The sequence below is a fragment of the Salmo salar genome, chromosome 25, assembly GCF_965601325.2.
Source record: "Salmo salar chromosome 25, fSalSal1, whole genome shotgun sequence".
NCBI classification, from domain to species: domain Eukaryota; kingdom Metazoa; phylum Chordata; class Actinopteri; order Salmoniformes; family Salmonidae; genus Salmo; species Salmo salar.
This window is the reverse complement of record NC_138315.1, coordinates 17,112,207-17,130,145: the sequence shown is the minus strand read 5'-3', so window position 1 is coordinate 17,130,145 and position 17,939 is coordinate 17,112,207. Positions and strand designations below refer to the sequence as shown.

At 43.6% G+C, this 17,939-nt stretch overlaps 1 protein-coding gene across 1 annotated transcript in view; it reads left to right on the top strand.

The window, feature by feature from the left end:
• LOC106586266 (heparan-sulfate 6-O-sulfotransferase 3-B) overlaps positions 1-17,939 on the top strand; it is a 105,398-nt gene continuing 87,459 nt past the window's right edge. Inside the window, exon 1 of the mRNA XM_014173382.3 lies at positions 1-1,402. Coding sequence (XP_014028857.2) covers positions 864-1,402 — 539 coding nt within the window. The 5' untranslated portion in view covers positions 1-863. The remainder of the gene's footprint in view (positions 1,403-17,939) is intronic.

Here is a 17,939-nt window from a genome sequence, read left to right as displayed (position 1 = left end):
TCTCATAGCTTAGTTTAAAAACATCGAATTGTCTAGTCACTTGTGTGTGCTGACTGATCCGCAAGAGCTGAATGTAGACTATCTGTTCTACGAGACAAGAAAGATTATGAGCCTTTTCTCCTATGCTAGCCTATAGCCAAGTTACAGTAGCCTTGGTTATGTCCACAAAAATCGATAGATAGTATATTACCACGAAGAGGGCGTAACATGATCACCGGGTCTTGAATGCAGCAGCATCTTCAAGTAATAGCCTAAGCTAGCCTGCAATATTTGAACAAAACTGAACCGCGCGATGTATGAGGATGCTTCAGGACCCATCCCACTGTAGTCGGAGCAGCAGTCGCTTGCCCCTTCATGCGCACGCCTTGGACATAAGGATATATGAACGCCGACATTTCTCCACTTCCCTACAAGCACGTTTGTGGTGCTGAAGTGAATCAGACAACTGTTTCCCGAGATGTAAAGTTGTAATTTTGCGGGATCAGAATGAAACATGTTGACTGGTTCGGTTTCACTTGACATTCTAGCACGGGGGACGTCAGTGTGCAGCACTGAAAATACCGTTTGTGAAGTTGGACAACCATGACGAGAAGTAACCGGAATATGTCATGTTTTTGCAAGCCTGCCTTGTTTGAAATGATCTGCTCTGGTGTGATATGACTGACCTTGAAACATAAAGGTAGGCTACCTGCTTAGAACAAAATATGCCTTTTGATAGCAAGAACAATAACTAAATCTTATCCAGATCAACATGTGGCACTTTGAAGATCCATAGACATTATTGTGATGAACCAAGCAGCAGCTACTGAAAGGATCATGTGTAATAATTCACACTAATGGCATGAAAACATATTCTTGTTAACATGGATGAGAAATCCAATAAATTGATCTTAGTTCCTGTTTTAGCTGTTCTTTTTGTAATGATAGGCTATCAATATATATGTCCAGCTGGCAGCAATTCTTGCCACTTTAAAACTGGGGAAAATTTGAGAGGGGTCAGTATACTTTCTACCCAATATCGGACAACCGAAGACTTTTACACAGAACTGGAGGATGACAGCCCCCCGAAATTGCCGTCAAAATTCAACTTTACTGAACGAGACCTTCAGCGGCACGTGGATTTCAACATCAAAGGATACGATGTGATAGTGTTTTTACACATTCAAAAAACCGGGGGAACCACGTTTGGAAGGCACTTAGTTAGGAATATTCGTTTGGAGCAACCATGCGACTGCAAGCCAGGGCAGAAGAAATGTACATGCCACCGACCAGGGAAAGAGGAGTCCTGGCTGTTCTCTCGATTCTCTACGGGCTGGAGCTGTGGTTTGCATGCCGACTGGACAGAGCTCACCAACTGTGTACCTGTCATCATGGACAAGAAGGAAGCTCAAAAGAACAAAAGGTACTGTATAACATTCTATTCGCTCTCTCTCTCTATCTGTCTCTCTCTCTGTGTGTGTGTGTGTTTGTGTGTGTGTGTGTGGAGAGAGAGAGAGAGAGAGAGAGAGAGAGAGAGAGAGAGAGAGAGAGAGGGAAAAGGGGAGGGAGAGAAATACCTTTACATTCATATTCACACTTTCCGTAGCATTACCTTCATGAAAATGTGCTTCAACTTCTGTAATTACAGCATGGCCTACAGTTCAATGTACATTGAACTCTGAGACTATGAACTGTAATACAAAACAGGCTTTTGAAGTTACCTGAGGCAACAGGGAGTTGTTGGTGATAACTTACAGGTCTCAGAGATAGACAGACTGTGGACCAGTTAAATTAGAGATTCCAAGTGCAGCTGGTGGAAATCTATCTCTCAGCACAAAGAGATAGTGCAGAAGACAGTGAATGGATGTGATAGAAACCTGAAATCACATAAAAACGTTGGTCATAGTGTTAAGTAAGGTCAGACAGAGTGGATTTTGTAAACCAATTAGGTGTTACCAATAACATGGGCATTCCTGCAACTAAAATGAAGTGAACCATAAAATGGTGCTACTGCTAGGAATTGACGATGCATGCTATATTCTCAGAACTGCTAAGTAAGTGCTTTCTGTTTGATCTGCGTGTGACTTTCCCTTGAAAACATCACAGGGTGCAAGGTAAGGAAGGGTGGGAAAAGTCAGATGAAGTTCATCCATCTCAAGTGTGAAGAAGCATCACTCTCCTGCACTGCTATGAAAAGGATAGCATGGAAATGGATGTAGAACAGAAGGGATGTATGTCTATGTTGGCCACAAGGTTCACAGTCTCCCTGGAGGACAGAACACAGCCCTGTTAGCTCAGAAACATCTTCACCACCATTATCCACCACAGCTGTAGCAAACACTCAAAAACGACAGTTTACTCTTAGGCAGGGGAGACTTTTCACTGGGGACAGAGGCAGGGCAAAATATTTATGTCCCCCCTACTTCTAAAACCAAAGATGCACCCCTACTCTTAGGTCTTTTCTACAGTTTAGCCAAGGACAGTGTTCAAATATATTGTATGAGGTGGCCAGCCTGGAATGTATACACTGATGAGAAACACTCTGATTTTTTCGAGGATTACAGGTGGGCTATTCAAGTGGACTATCTGAATGGCATGCCAGTTTATCCGTTTATAGTGTGGGTTATATCCTTTTGTCTGGTATCTGCTTTTGTGCAAAGGCTCTCTACACTCCTGATGTCCACCATGTAATCTCTAATCCATTATAGTCTCCTTTAATAATTGTATATCCCCAGCTCACTGTCTGTAGCATGAATTGTAGTGTCCATGCTGTTCAATTTCTTAAACATAATTTTTCTCTGGTCACTTTTCAAAGTCTTTTTTGTCCTTGAATTACCTTTCAATGATGCAGGAATACAGTCACAGCAGTTACCATTCTCTCACTCTCCATCTCTCTATCTTGTATATCCATGGTTCTCTCCCTGCCTACTGTTTACCTAGAAGCACCCTGTTACGCAGGCTTCAAGCCCCTCTGCCTTTTTGTCTGCATCCTCTATTATGAGAAAATAGGTCTGTCTCAAGTATATCCTCATTATGTCCCCACCTCTCTAAAAGCTCATGTTGCTGTTGCCCTTACTTTTATTTCCTGGTATTAAAGCCCACTGCAAATAAATGTAGTCTAGACCAAACGCTACATAATCTCTGCAATCAAACCATGACCTTTAGAGATTAGGAAAGTGACATTTTTAAGTGATCCATATTTTCATGTATTCACAGATTTGCATACAATTGAGGCCCACTGGGCATACCAAGTCATTTCAACATGGATAATTGGTTAATGTTTGGTTGAGACATTGATTACAATCTATATTCACCCACTCAAAAAGTTTGTTGAATTTCCCATGTGTTTTCACTATGCTTTCAACCATCTAAAGCACAACCAAATTCCAATGGAATAACAATGTGTGTTTTTGGTTTAGTTGTAACCCAAATGTCTGTCACTGTGCTTTCACTCATTTAAAAGCACAGCAAAGTTGAAATGGGAATACCATGTCAGATATTTTGGTTATTTATACAACAAATTAGTGTTATCACTGTGCTTTATCTAATAGCACAACCAAATGACTTGGATTGCAGTTGATATTACATAATAAGTACATAGTGCAAGTGATCAATGCAGTTCGAGATTCTGCACAGATTATTACAGCAATTGTGAAGATCTCTACAGACCTGCGATGACCTATTCATGCTATCTTGAACATGCACGCTTAATATGATTATATAAGAAGACATTTATTGTTACCTTAACCTCAAAATGTGGCCATGGATGTGTTACCCATTTTACGGTATATTGTTACATTACCGATATAGGATCTTAATTTGAGCCAGTTTGCTACAGCAGGAAAATAATGCAGCAACAGAAAATGTGAGTTATTATGTGTGGATTATAATTAATGGACATCTTTGTCGCGGTTAATACATTTTCCATAAGGGAAAATCAAGTCTGAAATGTCAAAGGGGAAATGAGAAACTTCAGAAGCTGTTTTAAACCTCAAATCGCACTACAAATTCTGCTGCAACAGGGGATCAAATAAAGATCCTACACCTGTAGTAGGATATTTACTGGGCTATTTACTGTATTACAAAAGTAATATGGAATTGTGTTTGGTTGACAACACAACAAAATATCAACATTTAAAGAAGATATGTGTACTGCTTTGAATAGTTCCATCTGAGCCACTGACTTAATCCCATTCTTTAACCTTTATTTTTGGTTGAGTTGGAGACATTAATCCAACATATCATTTGTGAACTTGTCGACAAGTTAATAGGCTATTTATTGTATTATAAAAGTAATGTTGAATTATGTTTGGTTGACAACGCAACCAAATATCAACATTTAAAGGAGATGTAATAGTTCCATCTGTTCCCCTGACTTAGTCTGGCTTTAATTCCAGTTGATCTACATATTAATAATATAATAATAATAATTCCATCTCAACCAAAAATCTAAGTTAAAGAATATGACTGAATCAAATCAAATCCAACTTAAAATGCACTTTAGTCCTATTCTTTAACTTTGAGGTTTGGTTTGCTCTATTAAACCTACCCTTTGGAATGACTTCGATAGCAACAATGAATATATTTAGTTGTTAAGTGGAGATCTCTCAACAATCATTCTCACGATAGCACATTAGTAATAGTCAGTGACAAATATCATACAAAAGGAGGGCTGGGCTTGGTTAAAACCCTGGATAGGAGACCAAAGGTTAGCTGTAGATAGATCAACACTCCAGTAGGAGGTGCTGCCCAGCCTATTGTTATATTTTCTGATAGTGGAAATGAAGTTGAAGATCTGATGTTGTTTTAAAAGGTACAAATTCAACATGCAGTATTTTATACAAGGTTTGTCTATGTTGAAATTTGGTGACCGTGATGACATAATCCTGTGGTTGAAATTTCACCCTCAAAACAACAGTTTACTTTGATGACATCTTTTAAATCCATTGAATTGTCCATGTGCAGTTGACAGTTTTATTATTATTATTATAATTTTTTTTTTTTAATCTTTATTTTAACAGGGAAAACAAACTGAGACCTGGATCTCTTTTACGGCTGTGCCCTGTGTAAACATGTTGACATGTACAGTTTTAGGCATACAGACAAGAACATTTCAAACATACAAAACAAAGACACAATTCAACAGAAACAATCACAGACAACATCATATTGATCCTCCATAACATTTTTAAAATGGGCAAGGGACACCAGAGTGTCTAACTTAAGTTGGATCTGCAGTTTGTTCCATAAATAAGGTGCAAAGGAACTAAAGGCAGTCCTACCCAACTCTGTGGAGACCGCAGGAGTCTCTAATGTAATCCACATCTGTGATCTGGTTTTAAAATGTGTATATCTAGTGGAAATTAATGATGATATATATGGAGGTAGTTTTAAAAGAAGCGCTTTATAAATAAACAAGAGAGCATGTTGCTCTCGCCTCACAGATAGAGAGGTCCAACCCACATGTTGATATAGGATACAGTGATGAGTTTTGTAACTATCACCCATGATAAACCTGAGTGCACAATGGTAAATAGCATCCAGTGGTTTTAATGTGTTTGCCGATGCATGCATATAGATAATATCACCATAATCTAAAACGGACATAAAAGTAGCCTGCACAATTTGTTTTCTATTTACAAAGGACAGACAAGCCCTGTTTCTGTAAAGGAACCCTATCTTGAATTTGAGCTTTTTTCCCAATTCAGTAACATGTTTTTTAAAAGAAAGCTTATCATCTAACCATAACCCTAAATATGTATATGCAGAGACCTGTTTGATTTGAGTACCATCCAAGCTAGTGATTACAAAAGTGTTTCTAACTGAGAGTTTAGACCTAGAAAAAAACATGACATTTGTTTTCTTGGCGTTTAAAACAAGTTTAAGCTGTAAAAGAGACCCCTGTAGTATCCTAAAATCAGACTCCAACTGCATTAAAGCTTGGTCCGCTGTTGGAGCAATAGAGTACATCACTGTGTCATCTGCATATAAATGGAATTTACAATATTTGACATCATCACCAATGTTGTTTATATAAAGTGAGAACAATAGTGGGCCAATTATTGAACCCTGAGGCACCCCTTTAAGTAACTGTAAGGAGTCAGACTTGACCCCGTCGACCATGACGGCCTGAGTTCTATCTTTAAGATAGTCATAAAACCATCGGCAGGCATCAGTGCCCACTCCTATAGATGACAGCTTACTCAAAAGGATAGCATGGTCTACAGTGTCAAAAGCTTTTGACAAATCTACAAACAACGCAGCACAGTGCTTTCTATCATCTAAGGCATTTGCAATATCATTTACAACAAGCATAGTGGCCGATGTGGCCGACAGTGCATTTAGAAGTACAGTTCTTACCATTTAGAAATATTACAGGGAGCAATTGACTGAAGGCGAACGGCAAAGACTTTTCTCCATTTCATGATATGTATTATGAGCACTAAGATCCTCTGTCGATGTATTATTGAAATGTGCATCTGCAGCCTTCTTCATAAAATCATTTGACATGATTGCGTTTACTTCATAACCGTGGCCCACTGACTGTCTGAACTTGTCTGAACTGCCCCGAGTCGATGATGTATGTGATCGGTTATTCCAATGACAGCAGATATAATATACACTGCTCAAAAAAATAAAGGGAACACTTAAACAACACATCCTAGATCTGAATGAAAGAAATAATCTTATTAAATACTTTTTTCTTTACATAGTTGAATGTGCTGACAACAAAATCACACAAAAATAATCAATGGAAATCCAATTTATCAACCCATGGAGGTCTGGATTTGGAGTCACACTCAAAATTAAAGTGGAAAACCACACTACAGGCTGATCCAACTTTGATGTAATGTCCTTAAAACAAGTCAAAATGAGGCTCAGTAGTGTGTGTGGCCTCCACGTGCCTGTATGACCTCCCTACAACGCCTGGGCATGCTCCTGATGAGGTGGCGGATGGTCTCCTGAGGGATCTCCTCCCAGACCTGGACTAAAGCATCCGCCAACTCCTGGACAGTCTGTGGTGCAACGTGGCGTTGGTGGATGGAGCGAGACATGATGTCCCAGATGTGCTCAATTGGATTCAGGTCTGGAGAACGGGCAGGCCAGTCCATAGCATCAATGCCTTCCTCTTGCAGGAACTGCTGACACACTCCAGCCACATGAGGTCTAGCCTTGTCTTGCATTAGGAGGAACCCAGGGCCAACCGCACCAGCATATGGTCTCACAAGGGGTCTGAGGATCTCATCTCGGTACCTAATGACAGTCAGGCTACCGCTGGTGAGCACATGGAGGGCTGTGCGGCCCCCCAAAGAAATGCCACCCCACACCATGACTGACCCACCGCCAAACCGTCATGCTGGAGGATGTTGCAGGCAGCAGAACGTTCTCCACGGCGTCTCCAGACTCTGTCACGTCTGTCACGTGCTCAGTGTGAACCTGCTTTCATCTGTGAAGAGCACAGGGCGCCAGTGGCGAATTTGCCAATCTTGGTGTTCTCTGGCAAATGCCAAACGTCCTGCACGGTGTTGGGCTGTAAGCACAACCCCCACCTGTGGACGTCAGACCCTCATACCACCCTCGTGGAGTCTGTTTCTGACCGTTTGAGCAGACACATGCACATTTGTGGCCTGCTGGAGGTCATTTTGCAGGGCTCTGGCAGTGCTCCTCCTGCTCCTCCTTGCACAAAGGCGGAGGTAGCGGTCCTGCTGCTGGGTTGTTGCCCTCCTACGGCCTCCTCCACGTCTCCTGATGTACTGGCCTGTCTCCTGGTAGCACCTCCATGCTCTGGACACTACACTGACAGACACAGCAAACCTTCTTGCCACAGCTCGCATTGATGTGCCATCCTGGATGAGCTGCACTACCTGAGCCACTTGTGTGGGTTGTAGACACCGTCTCATGCTACCACTAGAGTGAAAGCACCGCCAGCATTCAAAAGTGACCAAAACATCAGCCAGGAAGCATAGGAACTGAGAAGTGGTCTGTGGTCACCCCCTGCAGAACCACTCCTTTATTGGGGGTGTCTTGCTTATTGCCTATAATTTCCACCTGTTGTCTATTCCATTTGCACAACAGCATGTGAAATGTATTGTCAATCAGTGTTGCTTCCTAAGTGGACAGTTTGATTTCACAGAAGTGTGATTGACTTGGAGTTACATTGTGTTGTTTAAGTGTTCCCTTTATTTTTTTGAGCAGTATATAATAAATACTCAGTATCTGTATGTATAGTATAAATACAGATAATTAGTGTCAAAGAATCATTATTTCTGCATCAAGGATTCCTCAAGCTTTAATCCCAAATTCACAAGGCAGAGTTTAATCAACCAAAACCCAGGGACTCTAGGATCATAGGAAGGGGTAAAGCTGTAGTGATTATATATGTTTTACTGGCTTTACATCCCTATGGATGAGGGCATCTATCTATGTCCACTCAGAGGTTGGCCAGTGGGCAGCATCCTGCCAAAGACACACACACACCTTCCCTTCACTCTCTGGCCTTTGAAGTCTGGAGATCTACTGATGATCTGTCTATGAGTTTGAAGGGGCTCGCCGTGTTCTTGTGTGTTCACGTTGTACATAATATGTGAACATTTCTTCACAGCTGTGATGTTTATAGTGACCAATACAAAATGCCGCAGGGTTAATGCTGGTATAGGTCCACCTAGTTTTAGATTGACGTGATTTACAATATATTGCACAAATGCCATGTCATTTGAGTTTCTTTCAAATTCTAATTACACAGTAACTACCAAACAGTTTTATACCAGTTACCATGTACACTACCGTTCAAAAGTTTGGGGTCACTTAGAAATGTCCTTGTTTCCCATGAAAACATCAACTCAGCAAAAAAAGAAACGTCCTCTCACTGTCAACTGCGTTTATTTTCAGCAAACTTATTAACATGTGTAAATATTTGTATGTGTCACGTCCTGACCAGTATAAGGGGTTATTGGTTATTGTAGTTTGGTCAGGACGTGGCAGGGGGTATTTGTTTTATGTGGTTCAGGGTTTAATGGGATATGTATTTATGTAAGAGGGGTGTTTGATTTATGTGTTCCGGGGTTTTTGGGAAATGTTCTTGTTTTGTATTTCTATGGTTTTCTATGTTGTGTATTTCTTTGTGTTGGCCTGGTATGGCTCTCAATCAGGAACAGCTGTACATCGTTGTTGCTGATTGAGAGTCATACTTAGGTAGCCCTGTTTCACCTGTCCCTTGGTGGGAAGTTGTTGTTGCATAGCTGTGTGTTTAGCCTGCAATCCTGTTCATTCGATCGTTTTCTTGTTTTGTTTGTTCAGTGTTAAATAAAGTCACTATGAGCACTCAACCCGCTGCGCCTTGGTCCACTACGTACGATGACCGTTACAGAACTTCCCACCACAAACGGACCAAGCAGCGGAGAAAGGAGCAGCAAGAGGACTGGACATGGGAGGACATCCTGGACGGCAAAGGATCCTACAGTTGGGAAGAGATCCTGGCCGGAAGGGATCGCCTCTCATGGGAACAGGTGGAGGCAGCCAGGAGAGCGGAAATAAGAGAGGCTAAAGAGGACCGGGAATGCTACAGGGGAAGCCGGAGAGGCAGCCCCAATAATTTTTTGGGGGAGGGCACACGGGTAGTTTGGCTAGAGCAGGCAGTAGACCTGAGCCAAATCCCCGTGCTTATTATGGGGAGCAGTGGATCAGAAGAGCACCGTGCTATGCGGAAGTGCGCACGATCTCGCCCATGCGCACGCACAGTCCGGTGAGAGTGATTCCAGCCCCTCGCAAGTGCCGTGCTCGAGTGAGCACTCAGCCAGTAGGGGTTGTGTGCTCCAGATCTCCAGTACTGATTCAGGGTCCAGTGTATCCAGTTCCTGCTCCTCGCACTAGCCTTGGGGTGCGTGTCTCCAGTCTGATACCTCCAGTACCAGCACCACGCACTAGGCTTCCAGTGCGTCAGCCCAGTCCAGTACGTCCTGTTCCCGCTCCTCGCACTAGCCTTGAGGTGCGTGTCTCCAGTCTGGCATCTCCAAAGCCAGCACCACGCACCAGGCCTCCAGTGCGTCAGCCCAGTCCAGCTCGTCCTAATCCTGCTCCTCGCACTAGCCCTGAGGTGTGTGTATCCAGTCTGGCATCTCCAAATCCAGCACCACACACCAGGCCTCTAGTGCGTCAGCCCAGTCCATCTCGTCCTGTTCCTGCTCCTCGCACTAGCCTTGGGGTGCATGTATCCAGTCTGGTACCTCCACTACCAGCCCCACGCATCAGGCTTTCAGTGCGCAGTCCCCGTCCAGAGCTTCCGACGACAGTACCCCGTCCAGAGCTTCCGGCAACAGTGCCCCGTCCAGAGTGTCCGGCAACAGTGCCCCGTCCAGAGTGTCCGGCAACAGTGCCCCGTCCAGAGACAGTGCCCCGTCCAGAGTGTCTGACGACAGTGCCCCGTATAGAGATGGCCCACAGTCCGGGACCGAGTGAGACGGCCTACAGTCCCGGGACCGAGTGAGACGGCCTACAGTCCGGGACCGAGTGAGACGGCCTACAGTCCGGAACCGAGTGAGACGGCCTACAGTCCGGAACCGAGTGAGACGGCCTACAGTCCGGAGCTCCCAGAATCATCCTTCTGTCTGAGGTCTACAGCGAAGTGCTTCAGCCCGAGGTCTACAGCGACGTGCCTCAGCCAGAGGTATTCAGCGGGGGTGGACAGGTTAGGTGGGGGACTAAGGCCAGAGCCTGAGCCACCTCCACAGTAGGAGGATTGGGGAGGGGGGGATGTAGCATGGGAACCGTTGGTGACGGCAGCCACCCTCCCTTCCCTCCCTTTAGTTTGGGGGTTTATTTTGTTTTTATTTTTGTGTGAGGTGCATCCAGGGTCTGCACCTTTTGGGGGGGGGGGGGGGGGGGGGGCGGTACTGTCACGTCCTGACCAGTATAAGGGGTTATTGGTTATTGTAGTTTGGTCAGGATGTGGCAGGGGGTATTTGTTTTATGTGGTTCGGGGTTTAATGGGATATGTATTTATGTAAGAGGGGTGTTTGATTTATGTGTTCCGGGGTTTTTGGGTAATGTTCTTGTTTTGTATTTCTATGGTTTCTATGTTGTGTATTTCTTTGTGTTGGCCTGGTATGGCTCTCAATCAGGAACAGCTGTACATCGTTGTTGCTGATTGAGAGTCATACTTAGGTAGCCCTGTTTCACCTGTCCCTTGGTGGGAAGTTGTTGTTGCATAGCTGTGTGTTTAGCCTGCAATCCTGTTCGTTCGATCGTTTTCTTGTTTTGTTTGTTCAGTGTTAAATAAAGTCACTATGAGCACTCAACCCGCTGCGCCTTGGTCCACTACGTACGACGACTGTTACAGTATGAACATAACAAGATTCAACAACTGAGACATAGACTGAACAAGTTCCACAGACATGTGACTAACAGAAATGGAATAATGTGTCCCTGAACAAAGGGGGGGTCAAAATCAAAAGTAACCGTCAGTGTCTGGTGTGGCCACCAGCTGCATTAAGTACTGCAGTGCATCTCCTCCTCATGGACTGCACCAGATTTGCCAGTTCTTGCTGTGAGATGTTACCCCACTCTTCCACCAAGGCACCTGCAAGTTCCCGGACATTTCTGGGGGGAATGGCCCTAGCCCTCACCCTCCGATCCAACAGGTCCCAGACGTGCTCAATGGGATTGAGATCCGGGCTCTTCGCTGGCCATGGCAGAACACTGACATTCCTGTCTTGCAGGAAATCACGCACAGAACGAGCAGTATAGCTGGTGGCATTGTCATGCTGGAGGGTCATGTCAGGATGAGCCTGCAGGAAGGGTACCACATGAGGGAGGAGGATGTCTTCCATGTAACGCATAGCGTTGAGATTGCCTGCAATAACAACAAGCTCAATCCGATGATGCTGTGACACACCGCCCCAGACCATGACAGACCCTCCACCTCCAAATCGATCCCGCTCCAGAGTACAGGCCTCGGTGTAACGCTCATTCCTTCGATGATAAACGCAAATCTGATCATCACCCCTGGTGAGACAAAACCGCGACTCGTCAGTGAAGAGCACTTTTTGACAGTCCTGTCTGGTCCAGCGACGGTGGGTTTGTGCCCATAGGCGACATTGTTGCCGGTGATGTCTGGTGAGGACCTTCCTTACAACTGGCCTACAAGCCCTCAGTCCAGCCTCTCTCAGCCTATTGCGGACAGTCTGAGCACTGATGGAGGGATTGTGCATTCCTGGTGTAACTCGGGCAGTTTTTGTTGCCATCCTGTACCTGTCCCGCAGGTGTGATGTTCAGATGTACTGATCCTGTGCAGGTGTTGTTACACGTGGTCTGCCACTGTGAGGACGATCAGCTGTCCGTCCTGTCTCCCTGTAGCACTGCCTTAGGCGTCTCACAGTACGGACATTGTAATTTATTGCCCTGGCCACATCTACAGTCCTCATGCCTCCTTGCAGCATGCCTAAGGCACGTTCACACAGATGAGCAGGGACTCTGGGTATCTTTCTTTTGGTGTTTTTCAGAGTCAGTAGAAAGGCCTCTTTAGTGTCCTAAGTTTTCAAAACTGTGACCTTAATTGCCTACCGGCTGTAAGCTGTTAGTGTCTTAACGACTGTTCCACAGGTGCATGTCCATTAATTGTTTATGGTTCATTGAACAAGCATGGGAAACAGTGTTTAAACCCTACAATGAAGATCTGTGAAGTTATTTGGATTTTTATGAATTATCTTTGAAATACAGGGTCCTGAAAAGGGGATGTGTCTTTTTTTTCTGAGTTTACATGAAAATAGTTGCAAAATGAATAGAAAGGTTATAAATAATGATTTCTAATTGAAATAATAATTGTGTCCTTCAAACTTTGCTTTCGTCAAAGAATCCTCCATTTGCAGCAATTACAGTCTTGCAGACCTTAGGCATTCTAGTTGTCAATTTGTTGACGTAATCTGAAGAGATTTCACCCCATGCTTCCTGAAGCACCTCCCACAAGTTGGATTGGCTTGATGGGCACTTCTTACATACCATACGGTCAAGCTGCTCCCACAACAGCTCAATGGGGTTGAGATCCGGTGACTGTGCTGGCCACTCCATTGTAGACAGAATACCAGCTGACTGCTTCTTCCCTAAATAGTTATTGCATAGTTCAGAGCTGTGCTTTGGGTCATTGTCCTGTTGTAGGAGGAAATTGACTCCAATTAAGCGCTGTCCACAGGGTATGGCATGGCGTTGCAAAATGGAGTGATAGCCTTCCTTCTTCAAGATCCCTTTTACCCTGTACAAATCTCCCACTTTACCACCACCAAAGCACCCCCAGACCATCACATTGCCTCCACCATGCTTGACAGATGGCGTCAAGCACTCCTCCAGCATCTTTTCATTTTTTCTGCGTCTCACGAATGTTCTTTGTGATCCGAACACCTCAAACTTACATTCGTCTGTCCATAACACTTTTTTTCCACTCTTCCTCTGTCCAGTGTCTGTGTTCTTTTGCCCATCTTAATATTTTATTTTTATTGGCCAGTCTGAGATATGGCTTTTTCTTTGCAACTCTGCCTAGAAGGCCAGCATCTTGGAGTCGCCTCTTCACTGTTGACGTTGAGACTGGTGTTTTGCGGGTACTATTTAATGAAGCTGCCAGTTGAGGACTTGTGAGGCGTTGGTTTCTCAAACTAGACACTCTAATGTACTTGTCCTCTTGCTCAGTTGTGCACCGGGGCCTCCCACTCCTCTTTCTATTCTGGTTAGGGCCAGTTTGCGCTGTTCTGTGAAGGGAGTAGTACACAGCGTTGTACGAGATCTTCAGTTTCTTGGCAATTTCTCACATGGAATAGCCTTTGTTTCTCAGAACAAGAATAGACTGACGAGTTTCAGAAGAAAGGTCTTTTTTTCTGGCCATTTTGAGCTTGTAATCGAACCCACAAATGCTGATGCTCCAGATACTCAACTTGTCTAAAGAAGGCCAGTTTTATTGCTTCTTTAATCAGACCAACAGTTTTCAGATGTTCTAACATAATTGCAAAAGGGTTTTCTAATGATCAATTAGCCTTTTAAAATGATAAACTTGGATTAGCTACCACAACGTGCCATTGGAATACAGGAGTGATGGTTGCTGATAATGGCCCTCTTTACACCTATGTAGATATTCCATTAAAAATCAGATGTTCAATATTCATTTACAACATTAATAATGTATACACTTTATTTCTGATCAATTTGATGTTACTTTATGTAAATGTAAAGAAAAAAGTATTTAATAAGATTATTTCATTCATTCAGATCTAGGATGTGTTATTTTAGTGTTCCCTTTATTTTTTTGAGCAGTGTATTTAATTAATTTTAGAATAAGGCTGTAATGTAACAAAATGTGGGAAAAGTAAAGTGGTCTGAATACTCTCCGAATGCACTGTATATAAAATGTGATGTTGCAACTTTTGGGTTTTGATTTACACATATTGGTAGGCCTAATTGAGTTTAAATGTGTCACGTCCTGACCCTGTTATGAGGTCATTTTTCCCTAGTAGATTGGTCAGGGCGTGACAGGGGGGTGTTTCGTCTATGTGTTTTGGGTTTTCTGTTTTCTATGTGGGTTGTCTAGAGTTTCATTCTATGTTGTCATTTTCTATGTTGTGGCCAGGTATGGTTTCCAATCAGAATCTATCGTTGTCTCTGATTGGAAGCCATACTTAGGCAGCCTGTTTTTCATAGGGTTTTGTGGGTGGTTGTTTCCGTTTAGTCTAGTGTACCTGACGGGACTGTTGTTGGTCATTTTGTTATTTTGTTGGTAAAGTGTATTTCATTAAAGACAAAGAATGAGCACTATAGACGCTGCGCCTTGGTCTCCATTCAACGACCCCTGTGACAAAATGGGAGAGGTTGAGCTGTGGAAAACAGTCAAGCACCATCCACAAGTTTCACTGAGTGATGTAAAATATATAGCCTTAGGAGATAATTAAAAATGCACATTTGCACATATATGATTGTCTCAGTAAATAAAACGCCATCTTTTTGTTTCAGCCTACCAAAAGAGAGTTATACTAATGAGATTCACAGTCAATTATTAAATGAAGAAGCCTGTTTTTTGGCTGTTCTGACCAGTTAGTCAATTGAATTCATTCATTCAGCATGAGTTTAATTCTCTCTTTAGCCTACAGTAAATTGTGCCCAAGTAGCTCCTTGATCTTTTAATGTCAGAGAAGGGCGCAAATGAGAGAAAAATGTGTTATGCGAAGCACACCCTTGATGCTGAAACCGCAGTGTTTGTAGCAGAGAAATTCCCTCCCTGCTTTGAAGAAGAAAAATACAATGGTGCACTAAACTGCAAGGGCATGAGCACATGATTTATTTCTGCAGTGCCAAGTGTTTCCTTTGCTCTGGAAAGCGCTCACTGGATGCGACAGCTCCTCGTTTCATAGCTGCAGCATCAATTCTGCACTCTGAATCCCCCCCCCCCCCGGGCTCCTAAATGGGCCCCCAACAGCTATTCCAAGAGCATATTACCACTGCCTCTATTGAGACTCTGAGAACAAATATGTCACCTCAGACAGTTAAGTGACAACATTATGAAAATGTAAAACTCCAAACACCACTTGTTTAAAACAGAAAATTATGGAGAAATGTTCTTCCTCATTTATGCGCAATTTCCTTTCTCCTCATTGTCTTGCTTAATCTTAAATTAAGTGAAATGCCTCTCACGTGCGCTGACTGCAAATGTGAATCGTTTTAGCTCAGAAGGGAGCTTTTAATGATTGATATATAAGTTAATGAGATATCTATAATGTGACACCATTAATGGGAATGCCATAGATTTGGATGCATATTTATTTGTTTCTTTCAAACACTTATACAGACCTTCTGTATAGGTTACATGTAATTTCCACAGAAGCTTTTGCAGTTGAGAGCCCCTCAGACTGAATGGCTGTCTGTCCAGGGTGGGTGTCCATAGCAGCTCACCCTGCCAGGCCTGAGATGGCAGCTAGTGCAGGGGCTGAGGTGAGGCGGGGTGGGGTGGTGAGCATGGGGCGGCGGGGCCTGACTGCCTGGCCTGACTGGCATGGCCTTTTCAGGCGGGCACGGCAAGCCAGCCCAGCCGTGCAGCCCGGGAAAGGTCAGGCATGTCAGAGTGGATCAGCGTGTCGTCCTGCAGCGGGGCTCCACTGGAGTGTGCTGCCAGTCAGAGGAAGGGAAGGAGAGCAGCGAGGGAAGTCTCACTGCTCATTTCTGCAGGGCTTTGGGGAGAGAGATGCCTCTCCGAGCTGTCCTCTTAAGTTGCTGCTGTTTGGAGAGCAGCATGTTAATATGAGAGTGGGTAGATGCATGATTTACCAGAGCCGGGAGACATCTAGAGCAACACCAGCTTTTGTCACGCAACGAGATAATGGTCCTTGATTCATCTCAAATCAAAGTTTCAAAGTTTATTGTTCACGTAGACAGATTTTCTGATTTTATCACAGGTGCAGCGAAATGCTTATGTTTCTAGCTCCAACAGTGCAGCAATACCTAGCAGTACAATAACAATACACACATAATCCAAAAGTTAAATAAATCAAACATGATACAAATAAATGGACGAGCAAAAACAGAATGAGCAATGTCAGAGTCCGGAATATAAATATATATACAGTGAGTATACCAAACATTAGGAATACCAAAACCTTCCTAATATTGAGTTGCACTCCCTTTTGCCCTCAGAACAGTCTGAATTAGTCGGGGCATGGACTCTACAAGCTGTCAAAAGCGTTCCACATGGATGCTGGCCCATGTTGACTCCAATGATTACCACAGTTGTGTCAAGTTGGCTGGATGTCCTTTGGGTGGTGGACCATTGTTGATACACACGAGAGTTGCAGTTCTTGACATAAACCGGTGCGTCTGGCACCTACCACCATACCCCGTTCAAAGGAACATAAAAGTTCTGTCTTGCCCATTCACCCTCTGAATGGCACACATACACAATCCATGTCTCAATTGTCTCAAGGCTTAACAATCCTTCTTTATTTTATTTATTAATTTTTTACCCTTTTTCTCCCAAATTTCGTGGCATCCAATTGGTAGTTACAGTCTTGTCTCATTGCTGCAACTCCCGTACGGACTCGGGAGAGGCGAAGGTCGAGAGCCATGCGTCCTCTGAAACACAACCCAACCAAGCCGCAAGGCTTCTTGACACAATGCCCACTTAACCCGGAAGCCAGCTGCACCAATGTGTCGGAGGAAACACTTTACACCTGGAGACCGTGTCAGCATGCATGCGCCCGGCCCGCCACAGGAGTCGCTAGAGTGCGATGGGACTAGGACATCCCTGCCAGCCAAACCCTCCCCTAACCCGGACGACGCTGGACCAATTGTGCACCACCCCATGGGTCTCCCGGTCGCGGCCGGCCGCGACAGAGCCTGGACTCGAACAAGGATGATCTCTAGTGGCCACTGTGCCAAAAATACTTCTTTAACCTGTCTCCTCCCCTTCATCTACACTGATTTGAAGTGGATTTAACAAGTGACATCAATAAGGGATCATAGCTTTCACCTGGATTCACCTGGTTAGTCTATGTCTTGGAAAGAGCAGGTGTCCTTAATGTTTTGTATACTCAGTGTATAAATATACAGTGCATTTGGAAAGTATTCAGACCCCTTGACTTTTTCCACATTTTGTTACGTTACAGCCTTTTTCTGAAATTGATTAAATCGCTTTTTCCCCTCATCAATCTACACACAATATCGCATAATCGCAAAGTAAAAACAGGTTTTCAGACATTTTTGCAAATATATAAAATATCACATTTACATACAGTACCAGTCAAAAGTTTGGACTATCAAGAGTGTGCAAAACTGTCATCAAGGCAAATGGTGGCTACTTTGAAGAATCTAACATCTAAAATATATTTTGATTTGTTTAACGCTTTTTTGGTTACTACATGATTCAATATGTGTCATTTAATAGTTTTGATGTCTTCACTATTATTCTGCAATGTAGAAAATAGTAAAAAATAAATAAA